Here is a 21,707-nt window from a genome sequence, read left to right as displayed (position 1 = left end):
AAGGTGAGTGTAGTTATTAAACTGGGCTTTAGAGATCTTTAAAAAAAAAAACACTTTCCATAGCTCATTGTTTTCCTGGATAGAAAGGTATCATATCCACTTAATAAACGGAAAGCTCTAACAGAACTTGAAGTCTTCTGACAGCTCTCAAGTAAGTGGCCTTGACCTTTTACTATTTTTCATGATGCCTCTTTGCCTTTCACACCAATTTGCCTATAATGGTAGGACAGAAGGGGATGGTGATGGTGGTTAAGTTCATGGGCAACTCTTAGGGAGAATGAACAAAGTTCTGTTATCAACTACATAACACTGCTGGGCCCTGATACACTTTGTCCTTAAATCACATATGGAAGTAAAACCAAGGTATTTTGTGTCAGGGGTTTTAATATCAAATACGAGGGTCATGGTAGATAATTTTAAGTGTCTCTACCCAGCTTCTAAACTCTACAATGTTTGGCCTTTTTTTTTTTAAGTTTATTTATTTAGAGAGATAGAGATAGAGTGAGAGAAAGTGCAGAATTGGGGCGGAGGGGAGGGCGCAAGAGGAGAGAGGGAGAATCCCAAGCAGGCTCTGCACCCTCAGGACAGAGCCCAACTCCAACTCACAAACCAAGAGATCAAGAGTGGACGCTTAACTGATTGAGCCACCTAGGCACCCCTAAATTCTAGAATGTTTTAATACTGATAGGTTTCCGTGGAAGCCTATAGGAGTTCCTTTCCTGGCATGCCCATACAATTGGTTCTAGCACTGGGTGACACGGGCGTCATCTAGTTCACTACAGTAAGCATGAGCCAGAGCAACTGCTATTGTTTTCCTTCTTACAAATCTCCTACTAACATAAAAGAGTGATCAAAAGCATTTAGGAAAGACCACAGGATGCCACAAATACTCCCCACAGCTGGTCCATGGACCAAGGCATGTTTCCAAGTCAAAGATTTCACCTAACAAGGTAAGGCATTTGAGGGAATAGGAAAACCTAGGGTAGGCGTCTGCTAACCAGATCCAGGTGAATTACTAAAGGAAAATGTTCTTGGGGTTACTCTCCACAGAGAAGAGTAACTGGCCTTTCCATCAATGTCCTTTCCTGTTTCTGACAGCGACACAGCTGGACGGGGGAGGGGGATTGGGGGTTGGGGAGGATCATTACTCTGACAAACACCATATAGGTTTGTGTTTCTCAAACTGCTGCCCAGTGGAATCAACTGGAATGATTTATTTATTTATTCATTTTTATTTTAAAAAATTTTTTAATGTTTATTTATTTTTGAGACAGAGAGACAGAGCATAAGCAGGGGAGGGGCAGAGAGAGAGAGGGAGATACAGAATCCAAAACAGGTTCTGAGCTGTCAGCACAGAGCCTGATGTGGGGCTTGAACCCACCAACTTTGAGATCATGATCTGAACCGAAGTCAGACGGCCAAACAACTGAGCCACTGAGGCGCCCCTGGAATGTTTCCAATCATCCTGCTACCCCTTTCGGACCCCCAGAGATCCTAATCTAATAGTCTGAGGTGTAGCTTGAGCTGGAATTTTTAAAAGCCACCCACATTATTCTAATGTGTGGCTAGTATCACAAAGCACTGGCATATACTTAAAGTCTTCCAACAAATTTTCCTCTTAAAACCACCGCCCTATCATTTATTTTTCTGGCGTTTGGTTTTGTTTTGGCAGTTTTCTCCCCACCCAACACACACATACACACACCCCTGCAGAATGGTGAATTTCTCCCAGCAGTCAGACTGAAATAGTCCCAAAGTGGAATTCATGAGCTGTCCGTGGTAAATGAGGAGAACCCTGGCGAGGAAAGTGATTCCCACCCAAGCATAGTATGAACAGCGGTCACTCCTTGCCGTGTTTCTAGACCTGTTTTCTTGGGCCATTTCCCACTTGCAGTTTTCAGATTACGGAGTGTCCCGGGAGACCACACACCATTCCCTACTCCCCCACCCCCATTCCTGGTTGGCATGTGACAGCTTCTGGTTGAAGGCACCAGGTCCCCGGGTGGGCACTTCGAAGAGCTACCTCCATAATCCACTGCACCTTCCGCTCCGCCTCGCAGCATTCAAGATCGCGTACTTTCCTTGAAACCAAATTCAGATTCCCGGGGAACCAATGCCTCGCCCCTCGAACCACTCCCCTCTCCTCCGTTCCCCCCAATTTTTTGTTTACTTGGAAGGCAGATGTTTACATTTCCAGATGGGAGCTCATCGCATGCCCCACCCTAGCGAAGCGCCCCGCCAGAGAGCCCCTCTCCGGGCCCCTTATCCGTCTTTCCTAGCCTGGGGTCCCCGGGGGCGGGGTGACGCGCGAGCCCCCGCCCTCGCCCTGCCCCGCACCTGGTGCAGCGAGGTCCCCCACCCGCCTCTCCGCCCCACCCTTTGTGATTCAGAGCCCCAGCCCCGCCCAGGAGCTAATTTAACTCGCCGTGCGGAAGCGTAGGGCGCTGCTGCTACTTACCGCTCCTTGCTGGAGTGGCTTCGACTCACTCGGGGTCCCAGTCCCCTCGCGCCATGGGGCCCGCGCGGCGGAGCGTCCCCAGAGCGCTGCGCCTCCTTGGCGGGCTGACCGTGCCATTGCTGCTGCTGCTGCTGCTGTGTCCACCTGCCGCGCAGGGTGAGCGGGGACCGGGAGTGGAGGTGGCAGCCCCCAGGGGTGAGCCCTTGGTCTGGGGGGAGAGGGGGCCTGGATCCGTCTCGGCGAAGACCGGGAAGTCGGGGGACCCGGGGGAGGTGAGGAATGTGGGCTTGGGTAATTGTTCCTGTAATCCTCTCCCCTTGAGGCTCAGAGCTCCTAGGAGCACGACCCCTTGGGGACAGGGAGAGGATCTCTGCTGCTAACCTGCGGTTTTGGGGTCTTGCTGGGGCAGACCCCAGCTCGTCTGGCTTTAGGAGTGAGGCGCAGACGGTTGAGGAAGCGCGGGCTGAGTTTTGGGAGCTGCCAAAGGCTGAGTTTTGGGAGCGGCCAAAGACGGGGACCCAAAGGGCAGGGCTCCAAGAGTGAATGCTCAGCCTCTTTAAGGGCGGGAGGCCAGAGTCTACCACTCTCACCTCTCAAACAGCTGTGTGCACAGGTTTGCACGTCTTCCACAGTAGTAACGTTCCGCGGGGGCGTCTGTCTTTACTGTGCGCTTAGCAACTGTATCTATCCGTGTTCTAGACCACTTTAAAAGCAAAATAATGAAGGGAAGGGGTTGATTCCTTATTTTAGCATTAAATTAATTGACGAGACAGGCAGCCTAGCAAGTTCCTGGTGTATCAGTTCAGCCCTGGATGGAAATGTTACATACAAGTGCTTCAAAAAGCCATTGCTGCTTCCCTTACACCTTTTGGAAAAGGAATATTGTGAATTGAAAACTATTATTTCCTTCAGTGCTTTTTGTTTTCCTCCCTAGGTGATTGTGGCTTGCCCCCAGAAGTACCTAATGCCCTCCCAACTTTGAAGGATAGTGATGTTAAGAGTTTTCCTCAAGGAAGCACAGTAACATACAAATGTAATAAAGGCTTTATAAAAGTTCCTGGCAGGCCAGACTCCACGGTCTGTCTCAGCAGCAATCAATGGTCAGAGGTGGCAGAATTTTGTAACCGTAAGTTCTTAATTTTTTATATACATAAGTTATGGGAATGGAATGTATCTTGTTGGTTTAATTTTATTCCTCTTCAGAGTGACTGGTAATTAATAGTTTTCAAGCATTATTAAACCCTAGGGTATACCCGGCACTTTACCCTGCAGCTAATTGCCCGACATTACTTCCCGGAATAGGTCCTGCTTCTTCATTAAAAGGTTTGCGTTTTCCGTTGTTGTTTTTTTGTTTGTTTTTTTGTTTTGTTTTGTTGTTGTTGTTGTTGTTTCCCCCAAATGCTGTACCTTCTGAAAGAACAGAGAAAATAAACAGTAGGTACAATTTAGGAAGTAAATTATATATGTTTGGCAATCCTCTTGAGACCCATCACATAGGTCTGTTTTCTTAAATTTCATTTTGTAAGGTAGGACTTAGCAAACACAACTCTGTGGTAGTGTTTTAAAAAGTTCTCTATATTTGCCTCCAAATCTATCATTAGAGGCATAGTCCTGCATTAGCTTTGACATATACAAGTAAAGCTAAAGACTTGGTGCCTAGCTTTGGACAACCTGCAGTAATAGAAGGTACATAAATACAGAAACTGCCACAAGTATTTTTTGATACCAGGTATGAAATCAGCTTTAACTTTTTGTTTTTATGTATCCATGATTTCAGAAGGCAGTGTGTTGAAGAACCTGAGACCTTGAGCATGTATCAAGTTTTAGAGTTTATAACTCTTCTACATATAATACTCCACTGACTCCTCCAGACAACCTCTTGAGTCAAGCAGGAACTCTTACCCCCATTTTACAGTTGCGAAACAGTCCCCCAGAAGTTAAATAACTTCCTGAGATCAGCAGTTCTTATTCACAAGAGCCAACATCCAAACTTGAGTCTTTGGACTAGAAATCAGTGTGCCTTCCACCATCCCATGCTTCTCCAAATTCACAATTGCTCAGACATTTACAGTTAATACTTTTACATACGCTATTGGCTCATCGGACCCTTGGCCTCCTGGGTTGTTAGGATTAAAGGACTTTATATGCATAAACCATTTAGGAGTGTTCAGTAAATATTAGCTATTATTGTCACTATTATTGTTGTTGTCCAGGACATTAGCCCAAGGGTCTGGAAATACTGGTTCTCATCACATCCCCATCCTCCACAGGGCAAGTAAGCATCAGTGCCAGAACGATGCCAGCAACTTAAATGGGTTCTACTTTCTAAATTGTGGGCAAAGTGATATCTACATACCAAATTTACTTTATAGGCCTCTAATAACTAGGAAATTAAGATATATGCATGAATATGCTAGATACGCTGTAAGCCTTACAGTCATATTGATATGTTACCAATATGTACAAAGAAGTATAGAAAAAAGGGTGATGTAAAGGATCAAATAATTCTGGATAATTAAACATAGCTTATAAAACAAAGTGATGCTACGTATGTTGTTGATTTTGTTCATACTTGCAGGTAGCTGTGATGTTCCACCCAGGCTACGTTTTGCATCGCTCAAGAAATCTTTCAGCAAACATAATTATTTCCCAGAGGGCTTCATTGTGGGATATGATTGCCGTCCAGGCTACAATAGGGACCATAGTCTCTCAGAAAACATAACTTGCCTTCCCAATTTTACGTGGTCCAAGCCAGATGAATTTTGTAAAAGTGAGTATAATTTTACAGAGTATTCTCAATCATATGGTAGTTGGGGAAATAGTATTTCTTCCTCCCTTCATGCTGGAAGTCTATGTGTGCATGCCATTATTTAGAATTTTTAAAAAGAACCATTAATTTTATTTTAAATTAGAGAAACTAAATACTTGTGAGATAGGAATATTAATTAAGTCACAGATCTCACATTTAATTAGTTTAAGGCTACCTCAGATGTAATGAGCATATATTCTAAATATGTTCCATTATTTGAAACTTATCAAATGAAAGCAGGATATTAAGAGTCTAAGGATAAGAGGTGACAATGAATTTGCATAGATGTACCTGATAATTTAATGAAAAAATAAATTTATCCTCTCTTCTAGGAAAATCCTGTCCTAGTCCTGGAAATATACCAAATGGTCATATCAGTATAACAACTGACATATTATACGGTGCAACTATTTACTTCTCATGTAACACAGGGTAAGTTTTGGCATACTATGTATTTAGACTCCGTATTTAATAAACCTGAAAACAAATTAGCATTAAAGATGCAAGTTTTTATAGTTGTGGTCACTATTTACAAGCTAGTCTTCATAAAACAAGTCTTCTGCTCAAAGATCTTTTATCATGAGCTCATCACAGTTACATGTAATAAAATGGGGCAAGAAAGGACAATTTCTTGTAACATCAGATTCCCTCAATTGCTAGATTTCAGTACGTATATGATTCACTATAAGATTTTAAATGTGTTTAGTAAAGGAAAAACACTTAAACATGGCAAACATGTTGGTGCTTGCAGAAATTAAATTCTTCAGTTGTTCAGGTGAAACCAACCCTTAATTTACCTAAACTTCCCGTAGTTTCTTCTATAGGCAAAGGGCCTGTTAGAAAATATTATGTGTCAAAGACATTTATTCCTGGTATGAAAATACCGTTCTGACTGGAGGGCTTTTCTAAGTCCCATATGTATGGAAAAGGAACTCACTCATTGATTATCATCAGTGTCTTAGACACTGCTGGACACATTATGTTCATTTTCTCATTAAATATCTGCACATTGAATTATGATATTTTCTCTGTGTACGTATGTTCCTGCTCTTTATAAAATAAAAATACTGGCATCACTTGTCTCCTGTATGAAACAGAGATGTTTGGATCATAAATATGATTAGTGTCAAATCTGGGGAGTACTTTTAGCCCTTAAAATATGTTCTCTTGTTCTATGAATCCTGTATTGATCCTACTCAGAAATATAAAATATCCAAGCATCTATATCACTATAAAGTGTTTCAAAACACTTTCATGTTTTCTCACGTGGACCTTACCCAAATAAAAAATGTTTTTCATGTCTTCTATCTTTTCATTCTTTGGATATCACCTTTTTAGAAGTAATTTTTTCTTTTCCTTTAAGGAAATTTAGTCATCTATTGTCTCCATCGACTGGTATAGTAAATATTTTAAGATGATATTCTGGAGAATTTAAGGGAAATCAATCACGTGTGGATAAGACCTAACGTTTTTCTCTCTTCATTGTTTTAGGTATAGGTTAGTAGGTGCGACTTCTAGTTTCTGTGCCCTTGGAGACCAGGGTGTCGTGTGGAGTGATCCGTTGCCAGAATGCAAAGGTAAGGCTGAGAAAAACCTCAGCGCTCTGGTGGTAAGGCTGAATAATTAATGGTAAATTGCTTTCTCGCCTATTTTTGTTTGTTTGTTTATTTATGTATTTTTGAGAGAGACAAAGACTGTGCAAGTGGTGGGGGTGGGGTAGGCAGAGAGAGATGGGGAGAGAGTATCCCCCCACTGACCCCATGTGGTCAGTGCAGAGCCTGATGTGGAGCTGAAACTCATAAAACCGGGAGATCATGACCTGAACTGACACCAAGAGTCGGACACTTAACCGACTGAGCCACTCAGGTTCCCCTACATTACTTCCTCCCATTAAGAATTATCCACAGTGTGTATTTATAGTATCCTCACTTTCCAGTGTAGGAATGTCTTAGCTACTTTATTAGTAATGGTTCTTACTTTATGTTATGGAGGTAAAGGATTAAAAACCCAACAAATTCCAAAACACACACACACACAAGCCAACAAACTGAGATATGTATCATGCTAAGTTGTCCATTATTCTACCTTTGCTTCTGAACATCAAGCAAAATGGATACAGAGTTTTTCTTCCCCCACAATTTTTGATTTTATGGATTAAAATACTTTGATGAGAGAGTCTATATGATCTGACCCTACTTCCCAAAATACATTGCAAGAGAAGACATTTAACCCAGACTTCTGGACTGCAAATCCATATTTTTCTAAAACCAGTGTTGTCTTGCTGCCTCTTTTGGGATTAGGAGCTGAGCTAATAATTATCAATAAATGTTTTGAAATGTAATTTATTTTTCATCATTAGAGAAATAGGGTTATATAATGTAGAAGAAATATGATTTCTTCACTTGAGAATCTTATCTTCTAAAGGGGAGATAGGGCCTAGAACTAATGTCATAAATACGTGTATCAAGTCAAATTTATGTCCACCAGAGACATAAGTCGCCTGAAAATTGAGAGGGGTAAAATATAAGCAACATATTTCTTTTTTCTTAAGAAAAAATGCAGCATTTAAAAATGTAGACTTAGGGGTACCTGGGTGGATGCAGTTGGTTGAGTGTCCGACTCTTGACTTTGGCTCGGGTCATGATCTCACAGTTCATGAAATCGAGCCCCACATCGAGCTGCATGCTGACAACAAAGAACTTGCTTGAGATTCTCTCTCTGCCTCTCTTTCTCTCTCTGCCTTTCTCTGTTTCTGTCTCTCTCTCTCTCTTTCAAAAGTAAATAAACATTTTTAAAGAAACGTTTAAGAGGTAGGCTTTATTTCTCCCATCTTTGCTAACATCATTGCTAAGTTCAAGTTTTTGGTGTTATTAGGAGCAGGAAACTGGAGTAGATTTAGCTCTATTACTATGTCTATTTAGCTCTATTACTGTAATTTGTCAAGCATGTATTGATTGGCACACTGTGGTAGGGAATGTGTGGGGTCAGTTGTTATGAAGACAAAGTGAAGCCTTGCCAACCAAGAGCTTATAGGAGTAAGCTGGCCACAGCCACAGCCACACCCTTACTGGCACACCGCCTTCCGCTCACTCTGCCCTCCTGAGTCTGCTCTGACTTTTTCTCATTGTTATCACTTTGACATTTAGCATTACGACCCCTCACCATATTTCCTATTGCCACCATCCAGCAAGGGATGTTGTAAATGATACTAACGTAAGTATGGACAGCAAAGAGGAACTGGACTGTATTTTTTTCCTGATACAGACAACTCGTCCAGGAGTCTGGACGAGCAGTCTCCCAGTCTGAGGCCACTGTCTTCCCAAGCAGCTGCCGTCAGGGACTTCACAGACGTGTGGACACCAAGCACATAATCCAGCACAACAGAACGTCTATACTGCAAACACACTTTCCCTTCATGCTTAGCCGTGGCTGGGCCACAGTCCCGTTCTCTGGCTGGTAACTTGAACTCCATTTTCCTCTTCGACTGAGGTTCCTACTTTCCCCTTTGATTCTTTTATCCATTTCTCAACTCAGCAACCATTGACACCTGTGTCCTGCAAAAAAGGAGCCCTTTTTCCTAAACAACCTGTGTCTTCAACTATCCCAGTTCTTTTAGGCTCCGGTGTTGATTTTCCATATGACTTAATTTTTCTGTGTTGATAATGCCACAGGATGAAGTGGGGAGTACACATTCTTAAACAGTGAGCTGTCTCACCTCAAGTACAGAGCTGTGGCCTCTAGACACGCAAGAGTGCTTTAATGTCTGTGTGCAGATTGAGGAAGGAAAGAAAAGGGATATATTCAAGATCTGTCCTTGGTTATACGTCAAACGTGGGTGGTGCTTGGTCCTTTCTGAATGAAGCCTCAGTGTCAGAAGGATCTGTTTTCCTATCTTTCTCCCAGTGTTGTCTTTTTCAGAAGTACCTTTAGTGAACTGCTATCCCCGGCGAGCCTGGGATAAATCCCTAGGATATAACATCTGCTATCCCAGACCCATCCCATGGTCCTCACCTCCCACTTCTAATCACTGAATCATTTTGCTTTATCTCCTTAATAGACTTCCACACCTGGGTTTTACCCTCCATCTGTATGACTTACATATAGTTGATCATCCTTCATCTGGACTCTTGCAGTAAGGGCCACTCCTAACATTGTCAAGCGCCCAGAGCAAATCTAAATGGAGGTTCGTGACCCAAGACCCAACCTTTCTCAAATAGGTATACCCTTCTGTCTCTGTGAGAAGTCTGTGACACACCCAAGTCATGCACCCTGTGATCTTTTCCCCCACTCCACTGAACTTTGGGGTACAAATGTACACATCAGCAGTACAGACCATCCTCCATGATCTGGACCACGTGGCTGCTCCCACAGCACGTATGCTAAAAGTCGGATGACACAGACAAGGTTAGCGTGGTCCTTGCTTAAGGAAGACATACAAATTTGTGAAGTGTTCCATATTGCAGAAGGAGAAGAAGACAAAGGAGACAGACTCGTAGAGGGGACCCTTTCAGGCCCTGCAGGGAGTACCAGCACAGGGAATTCTGGGCCAGTTGCTAGACCATGGTTTACAATGGGAGTGGAGACGGAGCTGTTAGTGAGCATATCTTCTTGGTCCTGCTAGGGAGAGGCACAGTCAGAGAAGGGCCACAGCATGGCGTTGTCAAGGAGTTAGGGGCATCTGGGTGGCTCACTTGGTACAGCTTCCGACTTCGGCTCAGGTCATGATCTCACGGTTCATGAGTTTGAACCCCACATCTGTGCTGACTGTGCAGGGCCTGCCTGGGATTCTCTCTCTGTCCTTCTCTCTCTGCCCCTTCCCACCCCACCTATCTCAAAATAAATAAAACTTAAAAAAAAAAATAAAGTGTGCGAGCTAGGGCAGAAGTCCCACTTGCCTGAGCTCCAAAAGACACCGACCGCAATGGCCCCGTCCTCTATTCTTGTAATATTTCATCCAGACTCGACCCAGAGTGATGCCTCTGAAACACAAGTGTGTCTCATCTCTTCCTTCTTAAAGCTGATTTATGTCTTCTCATCACTTACAAAGTCTAGCCTTTTTAGGAAAGCACACAATGCTAGTCATGGTCTACCTACTTCATGCTTCGGTCTTGCACGCATACTTCTTGCTTTACCCACACTCACTGCCCTACAGCTTTCCTTCTGTGATGGCCTCTGCTTGGAATGTTCTTTAGCCCCTTTATTTGCTGGGCTTTTCTTTCTCTTTCCTTCCTTCCTTCCTTCCTTCCTTTCTTTTCTTTCTTTCTTTCTTCTTTCTCTCTCTCTCTCTTTCTTTCTTTCTTTTTCTTTCTTATTAAGAGTTTGCTCTGACAGTCCTTCTAGAAGTTTCCCCTGACCTTCCAGCTGGTTAACTGTCCTTCTCTCTTTCCACACCACGGACACACTTCTGCAATAAGTCTCACTATCTTGTGTTAAAATTAAAGGCTTTTGTGTTTAATTAAAAATTAAACTAAAATCTTTTTTGTCACTCTGTTTTAAGACCTAGGACTTCATATGTTATTTAGTTTTGCAATCCTGTTTCTAGAACAATGCCTGGTATGCATTAGGTGCTCTGAAAACATATGAACTGCACTGATAGTGATATGTGTAGTTATCACACACCTGAGCCCATTGTCAGGCAGATTAACTTGTCCTTTCTCCTTGCAATGAGTACTGTATATCTGGAATTGCAAGTGTGTGCAAGTACATTCTATTCAATAAATTCCTTGCAGTGTAATTACTGGAGCAATGGTATATGCATTTAAACTTTTGATAGATGTCACCAACTCTGTTTCCTAAGAAACCGTAGTGATTCCTCTCCCACCAATATTGCATCCCGGTGCCGGTTCTCCACACAGTTAATGATAATGGTTACTGTGATGTGGGGATGTGACAATATAATTGGTGAACATTTCATTTTAGTGTTTGAATAAATTTAATTATGGGTGAGGTTTGATATGTGTTTTTTTCTTAATCTGGCTATTTGATACACTTTCTGTTTATTTTTCCCTGTTTTACTAAATAATCAGTTATTAAGCGCTTACAGCTCTAAGGTAGTGGCCAAGTAGGCCATGGTAGGCCAGTGTTTCCATTACAATGCAAAATTTTGATCGATTTCTTAAGTCATATTTTTAAAAATTATGTATTTATTTATTTGAGAGAGAGAGAGTAAGAGAGCAGGTGAGGGGCAGAATGAGAGAGGAGGAGAGAGAATTCCAAGCAAGTTCCACACTGCAAGCGTAGAGCCTGACCCGGGGCTCGAACTCATGAACCATGAGATCATAACCTGAGATGAAATTCAAGGTTGGCCACTTAACTGATTGAGCTACCCAGGCGCCCCTTTTAAAGTCATATTTTTAAAGGCATAAGATACAAGCTGTGGGAACAAGCAGGACTGCATGAGCTAGAATTCCTGGGGGTGTACAGTGAAGGCAAGCCGTTCCGAGGTACATTTGAGCTGGGGATCCATGGCAACTCACGTAAAAGACAGTGACAGGAAAGAGAGAAACAGGCAAATCTTTTATTTATTTTTCTAAAATTATTTTTAATGTTTACTTATTTTTGAGAGGGAGTAAGACAGAGCATGAGCAGAGAAAAGAAGAGAGAGAGAGGGAGACATTGAATTTGAAGCAGGCTCCTGGCTCTGAGTTGTCAGCACAGAGCCTGATGTGGGGCTCAAACCTACCGACAGTGAGATCATGACCTGAGCCGAAGTCGGACGCTTAACCAACTGAGCCACCCAGGCTCCCTGTACCAAGTTTTTAGATTTTTGATTCTCATAATGGGATCTTAATGGAAGTTGCACTTTAGATATTGGTTACCTGACCTCAAATCTAAGGAGGAACTAAATTTAATATATGTAAAATTGGTAGCCAGCACAAGATGAAAAAGTTATTTTATTCAGATTGACTTTATTACTTTAAAAAAGAGGTAAAACAAAGTAAGTTCCCAAGGTCATTAACATGTCAGAAAGCATTGGAAAAAGGAACTGTGTTGTGATTATCTCTGTCTGTCTGGTGGTGTTCTTTGGTCTTGTCATAAGCAAAGGAAGACATTTCATGAGAGAAAACATCTTAATTTAGGATGTGTCACAGACAGAGATTATTACCAACTTTGACTTTGGCTTCCTTTCTTTACACAGAAAACAGTTTATGAACCTCAGTACTACTTTGGTGTGTATATAAATTGGTATAATTTATATCAGAGCAAAAACAATGTGGCCTTTCAGGTCTTTGGAAGTTTGGAATAAGACTTGGTTTCCTAAAAGTCAAATTTAGGTATTTGTGAGAGAGATAGAGAGATGTCACAGAGAAAGAAGTTGTTTTCTCAATCATAACTTCATAATTAGCATTATTTAGCTAATTTTTAAAAATAATTTTCTTCCGCAGAAAATTCTCAGACTACTAAGGACAAACCAGGAGTTCAGAAATCCCCAATGGTGAATGTTCCAGGTACAAAAGTCCCATCAGCTCCTCATAGACTCACCATAGTGAAATTTCCAGGTACTGAAGCCACATCAACTCCTCAGAAGCCCACCACCATAAATGCTCCAGCTACAGAAGTCCTTTCAACTCTTCAGAAATCCAACACAATAAATGTTTCAGCTACAAAGGCCCCATCAACTCCTCAGAAACCTGACACAGTAAATTCTTCAGCTACAGAAGCCCTACCAACTCCTCAGAAACCCAACACAGTCAATGTCTCAGCTACAAAGGCCCCCTCAGTTCCTCAGAAACCCAACACAATAAGTTCTTCAGCTACAGAAGTCTTACCAACTGCTCAGAAACCCAACACAATAAATATTTCAGCTACAAAGGCCCCATCAACTCCTCAGAATCCTGACACAGTAAATTCTTCAGCTGCAGAAACCCTACCAACTTCTCAAAAACCCAACACAGTCAATGTCTCAGCTACAAAGGCCCCCCCAGCTCCTCAGAAACTGAACACAATAAGTTCTTCAGCTACAGAAGCCTTACCAACTGCTCAGAAACCCAACACAATAAGTATTTCAGCCACAAAGGCCCCATCAACTCCTCAGAATCCTGACACAATAAATTCTTCAGCTGCAGAAACCCTACCAACTTCTCAAAAACCCAACACAGTCAATGTCTCAGCTACAAAGGCCCCGCCAGCTCCTCAGAAACTGAACACAATAAGTTCTTCAGCTACAGAAGCCCTACCAACTCCTCAGAAACCCAACACAAATATTTTAGCTACAAAGTTCCCATCAAAATCTTCAGCTACAGAAACCCTGCCAACTTCTCAAAAACCCAACACACTCAATGTTTCAGCTACAAAGGCCCCAGCAACCCCTCAGAAACCTACCACTGTAAATGTTCCAGTTACAGAAGTCCTACCAACTCCTCAGAACCCCACCAAAATAAACTCTTCAACTACAAAGTCCCAACCATCTCCTCAGAAACTCACCACAGCAAATGATTCAGCCACAGCCAAAAAATCACCCATATCAAATGCTCTATCTACAGAGACCCCACCAACAGCCCAGAACCCCATCATGGCAAATGCATCCGCTACACAGGCCATACCAGCAACCCGTAGATCCACCAAAGCAAAAACCTCACAGAATGTTCCAACAATACAAAAGTTTACTGCTGCACATGCCCCAGGGACTAAGGGTTTCCATGCAACAAAAAGATTGACCTCTGCTCATGTTACAGCAACACAGAGTACAGCTGTTGCTCCCAGGACAACTACACCCTTTCACGCAACAAGCCCACAAAAAGAAAGAGGAACTGCTTCAGGTTAGTTGACACCGTTCAGGTTTTACTGAGTGTGGATCTCTTGTGCTATGGTAGAAAGAGTTTTTCATGCTAACGCTCCTGACTTTATTCAGAGGCAGATATGGAGTATCCTAGGGCAAATTGTAGAAAAAGAAACATTTTACAATAACATAGAAAAGGATTGGGGCTCCATAAAAACAATGCTTTAGCATTGAAGGTTGGTGAAGAAATTCTGTTCTCTATGTTAGCTTTAGGCAGTCACTGACTTCTTCAAGACCCTTCGGAGAACCAAAATGTACCATCCTCAAGGGTGATTTCTGGGTCTGGTTTATTGATAGAGATCCATTTCTTAAGCATGCTAAAGGGTGTCTCCAGATTCTCTAGAGTTGCTAAGTTGATAAAGCATCTCAACAGTGTCTTCTAAGTAAGTGAAGACACAGAATTCTTGGAAATAGTTTATATTAACAAAATTTAAAGCCTTATTTTTATAAAAGTGGAGTAAAATTCGCTGTAGACTTCAGAGATATCTGTTGAGTGAACCAATGAAACCCTTCTTACTAGTTCATGCTGCTTCAGGCCACCAGGATGTCCTTTCGTCTCATAACTTGTCTAACGTGTAGCCAAAATTTTTATGGACGTTCTTGTTCCCTATGAGAGATACCTATTTTTTTTTCAGTTCCTTCAAAAATCTGAATAGGGCTGTGAGCCAGGAGGTTTTTTTTTTAATTGTTTTAACTTTATGATTGAAGTCAACACACACACACACACACACACACACACACACACACACACACAAACTACATAAAATATCCATGTATTGGCTCAGTAACTTTTCTAAAGCAAATCTTTGAGTAACTACCACAAATGTCAAGAAATAAACTCTAAGAAGCCCCTCATATTTGTCCCCTCGCTTTCCAGATGTTCTCTCTATCCTGAACTCCATCCACCGACTTATCCAGCTAGTAGGGCCCTGGCATTCTGCGCCCTAAAGGCCACGTGGCCCAGGGATTTCCCTCACCGCAAATACACAAACCTCGATCCAGACAGTTCTCTCTCGTTTGGCTTTGACCAGTTTCTGCCTGTCTTTATGTGCCCTCCAGTGCTTTCAAATCACTGTTATTACTGTTTTTCCATATTTTGTCCAGATTTTATAACCTCTATGCTGAAGTCTATTTTCCCATCACCCAGACAGTTTTTAGGAGCTTAAAACATTACAGATACCACTGTTGAAATTTCCTTTGTATATTTCTGGATTCCGTTAGGTAGAAAGCCAAATGCATGCAAGTCCACAGAATCTTCAACTATTCTTGCCTGCTTTTGGTCATTCCTCAATGGCACCAAATAGTTGTATTTTTTAAAGATAGTTTTACACATTTTGATCATATTTTTATAACAATTTCATACATTTCACAGTTGTTGTCTTGAAGCCTTTTTTTTTGCCATTAGCTGGGTATTTTTAAGAATTTAAACGTTATAGACACTGTTCTATATCACCACACCTGTTCCTCTCCCTCAAGGCAATTATTGCCCTGAGGTTGGTGTGTAAGCATCCTATCTATGTTTTAATTCTTATGTTGCATGTGTATTTCCATTAGTGGCACATGATATTGTTTTGCATGTTTTTATAATTTACATAAGGAGTATGACATATCTTTCATTATCTAACCTAACTGTTTGTATTCAATATCAGTTTTATAGCTTATGTTGACCCCTTTATATTTAGTTCATTACTTTTAACACTTGTAGGAGGTTACGTGACTTCTTCAACTTTTGTGACCTCTCTGGGCATAAATGGTTTAGGTTGAATATATCCAATTTTTCAAAGAGCAAGGAAAAGAGAAATAAGTTTCACTTTATTTTTAATTAAAAAACTCTTTTTAAATGTTTATGTATTTTTGAGAAAAAAAAACAGAGCATGAACAGGGGAGAAGCAGAGAGAGAGGGAGACACAGAATCTGAAGCAGGCTCCAGGCTCTGAGCTGTCAACACAGTGCTTGACACGGGGCTCAAACTCTCAAACTGAGGGGTCATTACCTGGGCTGAAGTCAGGCACTTAACCGACTGAGCCACCCAGGTGCACCTTAAATTTTTTTTAAGTTTATTTATTCATTTTGAGACAAAGAGAGAGCATGAGCAGGGCAGGGATAGAGAGAACGAGAGAGAGAATCCCACGCAGGCTCTGCATAGCACAGAGCCCGAAGCAGGGCTCAATCCCACAAATCGTGAGATAATGACCTGAGCCAAAACCAAGAGTCAGATGCTTAACCAACTGAGCCACCCAGGTGCCCCATAAGCTTCCCTTTACATAAATTTGTTATAGAACTAACTTTGTTGAGATAATTCTTTCTGCCAAAAAAAATATAAGGTAAATTACCAGACTTAAACTAAACCTGAAAAAATAGACTAAACCTAAGTCAAATATAGTGATAAAAATACAACCACTATTTAGGGTCAGATTTCTCTCTTTTATATAATTAGTTCATTCTTTATATATCATATACCATTTTTTGCTCTTATTGAAAAAGAAAGCAGTCACTGTTACTTACTGGCTGCATAGTATATCAGCATGTCCCATGCACTTTTCATTTCAAGCCTCTAGTCCTTGGAACAAGCTTCCAAATAAGTCTTTTTAGCTTCATTTCATAGATGGTGCATTTGAGGCTCAGAGATTAATTTGTAGGATTCAGATTATTCCTCTTTAATAGGGAGAAAATTGGGTGGTATACACCTGTTTGCCAGCTTCCAGTCCTGTGCTTTTCCTGCTGTATAGCATTGCCTGTTCTCAGTGGTCCTGTGGGTAAATTTGTTCACGACGTAAAAGAGCAGCATATTATGATAAATACATTTATTTTAAAGTAAAAAGTTTACTTCATTGCCTTCATTTGCCTCATTCACAGTCACTGAAAGGTATAAAAATGAAGGTGCTATGATAATTTGAGTTTTGACAGAGCCTGCTGGAAGAGACTCCAGTTTCTGGTAGGTTCTCGGTCATAGTGTTGCATCACAGTCTACTCTGTAAGCTTTCAAACTCGTTTCTTGCCATCAAGTCCTATAACCAAATTATATGGTGTTTGTTGCAGTATTATTAGTTATATTTCATATTTACAGCATTGACTGCTGAGTAGATATGCACTGGTGTATATATTGCTTGATTAAGTTAATATAGCTTTCATATTTTTATAATTATTTCTTTTAGTTATGAAAATCTGAGTTACTTTTCACTGTGAAGTGCATTTTGTTGATATATAAGACTGCTAGGAAATCAGTAACTTTAATTTTTTTGTGTAACTCTGTTTTCTTCTTCTTCTTCTTCTTCTTCAGATGCTACCAGCATTGCAATTGGTAAGTTTGGTTCTTCAGCGGTTAAAAGAAATTGTCATCACTGTGGGATGTACAATCCACATTCCTGGAAGAGAATCTTGTCTTTTAAGTGTCTTAGGAATACTATTAAAATGCGGTGTTTAAGGGTATCAAAGAGAAAAAAGGTAAAAGCATTTTATCGACATGTTTGGTGGACACCGTTAGGTACTCGGTACGTTCCTAAGTATTCCCAACCATGTTCTTGTTCCAAGGTAGTTTTAGGGCAACTTCAAGTGATGTGGCCGGTCAATCAGGTATTATTGAATGCCTACTGTCTCAATGCATAGTTAGTCTAGGGGCCAAAGAACAACAAGGAAGAGGCAGGTACCCATACTGTTTTTAAGCCTCTGGTATTTTACAAGGGTAATCATAAACTACTCCTCAACTGTTTCTAGACTTCTGTTGTATTCCAGAGGAACCAGACTGCTGCCTTTGGTTACATCTCCTCCTTTTCCCTTCCCTGTCAGCAATGTAAAGCAAAGATAGCTTTAAAAAATACTCTGTTGCTGCAGACCTAAGGACCTACCTGTGTTGCAATTTCTTCTAGCCTTTGTTTCATTCCATTTTTGTTGTTCATAAATGTATTATTTGATTCTATACCTTTTAACAAGAATATTAATACCTCCTAAAGAAGATAGTAAATGAAATGTTTGTTCAAAAACAATACAGCTAAATTGGCATATTGTAAGTAATACCCAATAGAAAATACACTCTTACAAAGAAAGCGAATATTTTAAAACTATGTCCTTATAAGCCAAAGTCTCCTATCTATAAATGTATGAGTGAGACAAGGGGCTGAAGCTGAAAGCAAGTATTTCTTAAATTATTATTTTTTATAGTTCTTTTTATATTTTGAATGAACCACTCCTTAGCTAAAGCATTTATCTTGAGAGATTTGGACAGTTGGAATTCACTTTGTCTGTTTGATATTTTAAATAGAAATAAATGTATTCTAAATGAAAATCTCATGATCTCATGATTTAACCTGAAGAACGATGAGTCTAATGGATGGGCTTGTTCTCAGCTGCTCAGTAGCATCGGATGGAGATCTGAGGTGCTTATTTTCTCTGAAATTCTTGAACTCTGGACTGTGTGATTTTCCAGAAGCTTTCTCTCAGGGGTAGTTGTAATTGCAACTTGTGCTCAAAAATAAAGAGGAGCTCTTCTCTTAAATAAGACTTGCAGCGGTAGGTTTCTCTGGGATCCTATTTTTGTAAAATATAAACCTAAACATTATCTTTATTTCTTCAGCAGAGTCTGTGAATCAGTTCACTTTTCTCATTCTATTATTTATATTTGTTCATTGTTTTTATTTGAGTGTAGTTGACACGCATATTCCATTAGTTCCAGGTGGACAACACAGTGTGTGTGCGCCCCTGAGTGTGTCCATTACGCTGCTCACCACACTAGCAGCCACCATCTGTCTCCATACGATGCCATTACAATACCACTGAGTCACTTCCTACTGCTGTGCCTTTTATTCCTGCCAGTTTTAAGTGGTGCCTTAAAGATAAACTCTACTTACAAGTAAATTGCTTTTTAAATTTTTTTTTAATTTTTAATTTTTTTAATGTTTACTTTTGAAAGAGAGACAGAGTGCAAGCAAGGGAGGAGCAGAGAGAGACGGAGACACAGAATCCGTAGCAGGCTCCAGGCTCTGAGCTACCAGCACAGAGCCCAATGGGGGGCTCAAACTCACAAACCACCAAATCATGACCTGAGCCAAAGTCGGAAGCTCAACCAGCTGAGCCACCCAGGCGCCCCACAAGTCAATTGCTTTTATTGATTACACTGCAATGTTTGTGAATGATACAGATGATACTAGAACTTGGGAAGTATTCGAATGCTTTCCTATTTAATTCCGCTAAGGAAGAGAGTCTGACTAATGCTCAGAACTTCCTTATTTGCCCCGTAAGTGAAGACCTTATTGTGAAGTTTAAAACTGTTCTTCTGCTGACTTTGTTTCAGTGTTCTTCAGAAATCTCTTTTTTTTTTTCATTATTACCCTCTCTCACTCAAGGAACCTTTTAGACATTTTTCCACCTAATCATCTCCCTATGACATTTTACTGCCACGAATATAATGCAAATCTATTTATATACTGTATTTATAGCTTTACTTTATACATAAGAAAGTGAGATTTTTTTTCACCCTCTTGGGATGATACTTCACCCCACTGAGAATACATGCTCTTCATAATTGTACTTCATTTTTGCCCTTGTTTCTGGTTTTGTTTCTTTTGCCAGCATTGTATAGAAGACAAACTTCTGCTTTGGAGTCAGGCAGACCTTAGTTTGAATCCTGTTTTGTTTTGCTTAATTTAGTAATTATTCAACCCAAGTGACTGAACTTAATTTGATTCCCAGTTTTCTCTTTTTATCATCCTTACTTAAAGTCTTTGAGGCTTAATAAGATAATAGATATAAAAACTTCCAGCACAGTGTTCAACATTGAACAAATATTAGCTTAAGGAAGTCCTAGAAAGCAGTCACTGTTGTTTTCTTAAAATGGCGTTCTGACCGTTTTAGCAATTCCCTCTGGCCTCACCAAAGAATAGAATTGTCCTTTATTAAAGTCATATTTATGTTTGGTATGTGGCAAGTACTGTTGTGAGATTCTTATATGAATTATTTTATTTACTTCTGAAAACATCTTACAATGTCTCTATGTCCCAGTTTTCAGCTGAAAGAATTGTTTTTGTAAGATTTGTAACTTGTCCAGGTCACACAGCTCTTAGGTGCCTAAATAGAGACAGATGACCTGTTTCTCCAGCACTACATACTCAAAAAGATGGAAAGATCCTTGCCCTGTACAAAAATCTGCACAACTCAAATTTGACACTTAACATAGTCTTGATCTTTACTTACTCCCCTCCCCCATTGTTGCTGAAATCCTATATTGTGAGATTCCTAAATCTCTCCTAGGGATTAACAGGGCTGTTGAAGGAATATTTAAGAAAAAATTAGAGAATACTCAGTGAAATATCTAAAATGCTTTTCCTGTATCCTTTAATATCACATGCCTATTCATTTATGCTTTATACATCCACCTGCATACAGCATCCGTTACTGACTAGCGCAGGTGGAAGTGGACTTTCAAGACCCTTGAATCATCAGTAGTAATTTGAAATGCATCAGGTGCTATGATACAAGGGATTTGGTATGTATCTGTCTCTATGTAGGACGAACTTAAATCCTATTATTAAACTACTTCAATTATCTACAAGTTATTCAAAGTTGAGAAGTCACATAACATTATCCTATAATTTTTCATTGACCTGCTTCGGCTGGAAAGAGAAATGTGTGAGTTTCTCCCACTTAAAAAATCCAGAGGCACAGAAAAGCTGTTGGCAGTAACAAAGCCCTAACAGGGTCCTGTGGATGTTGCTGAGGAAGCCGTATTGAGTCTGATTTCTGAATCTTTTCAGTTAAGGTTTAATCAAGCACCTTCTTTTTCCTTCTATAAAAAAAATCTCTTTTTGTTGTGACTTCACTTGTCCACAGACTTCAGTTCCTTTATTCTGTTTTGTTAAATAGGATGAGAAGGAAGAACAACCCAGTCACAACATTTTAGGGTTTTCATAGCATCTGGACTACATTTCCACTCTATTGACAATTTAAGTGAGATCTTTTGAAGCAAGGAGACAGATTCACGTTTTCTCAGAAAAAGCATCACTAAATTAACATCAGGTCTTATGTGTTTGTGTGTGGAATCTGACTTGGCTTCTTCAGGGGTGGAGGTGGTATTCCACCTACTGTAAAGTGTGCTTGAGTATCTCAGTATTTTTATTGAGAATACTATGAACAGTTCAAATCATGACCTGAGCCTGGGGTTAGAAATACATTTTTCTCTCGGAATGAACGGTTCTCCTTATCGTTTTTTGGGTAAGTTTTCTTATATGTAAACTTTGGGTATCAGTTTTCTCATATGTAAAAAGATCAATAAGTCAGTGTAATTTAATGAATATTTACGAAACACTTCCTACTCTTTGCCAAGTACTGTACTAGTTATTGGAGTAATGAGATACAAGGTAGCAAACTGCTTTGCAGCATCTTAAACTGCAGATAAGTATCATTCAATACAATGAGGAACGTTGCTAAAACATTCCTTTTACTTGGCAGAAACCCATTTTGTAAAATTATATAATTTTCCTACCTAAAACCTCTTCAATTAATGATTAGGAACATTATTATCATAATCATAATTTCATTGCCTCTTTTATTCCAAGACGTAAGTCTTAGTACGGATTCACCTTTGGGTTGGTTTTCCGTTGATACCAAGTGAATTGTGAGATAACTATTGCCTTTATACCTTAACGTTTTCTTTGTTTATAACTTGGGAG

The 21,707-nt window shown here is 40.4% G+C and overlaps 1 protein-coding gene and 1 non-coding gene across 5 annotated transcripts in view; both read left to right on the top strand.

Moving 5' to 3' along the window:
- The first annotated feature begins 2,437 nt into the window (after positions 1-2,437).
- The window catches only part of CD55 (CD55 molecule (Cromer blood group)), a 21,175-nt gene continuing 1,905 nt past the window's right edge, over positions 2,438-21,707 (top strand). Inside the window, exons 1-8 of one of the 4 annotated variants that reach the window (XM_029935376.1) lie at positions 2,438-2,653; positions 3,393-3,584; positions 5,037-5,228; positions 5,600-5,699; positions 6,759-6,844; positions 12,653-14,026; positions 17,327-17,347; positions 18,305-18,969. In XM_029935376.1, coding sequence (XP_029791236.1) covers positions 2,512-2,653; positions 3,393-3,584; positions 5,037-5,228; positions 5,600-5,699; positions 6,759-6,844; positions 12,653-14,026; positions 17,327-17,347; positions 18,305-18,321 — 2,124 coding nt within the window. In that variant the 5' untranslated portion in view covers positions 2,438-2,511 and the 3' untranslated portion in view covers positions 18,322-18,969. The other 3 variants (XM_029935378.1, XM_029935375.1, XM_029935374.1) reach the window with 3 other exon arrangements.
- LOC115288815 lies at positions 9,627-9,729 on the top strand. Its single transcript, XR_003907206.1, has one exon. It is a non-coding gene; the product is annotated as a U6 spliceosomal RNA (small nuclear RNA).

The sequence above is a fragment of the Suricata suricatta genome, chromosome 3 (assembly GCF_006229205.1).
Source record: "Suricata suricatta isolate VVHF042 chromosome 3, meerkat_22Aug2017_6uvM2_HiC, whole genome shotgun sequence".
Lineage (NCBI taxonomy): Eukaryota > Metazoa > Chordata > Mammalia > Carnivora > Herpestidae > Suricata > Suricata suricatta.
The sequence above is the reverse complement of the archived record's forward strand: the minus strand, read 5'-3'. Positions and strand labels throughout refer to the sequence as shown.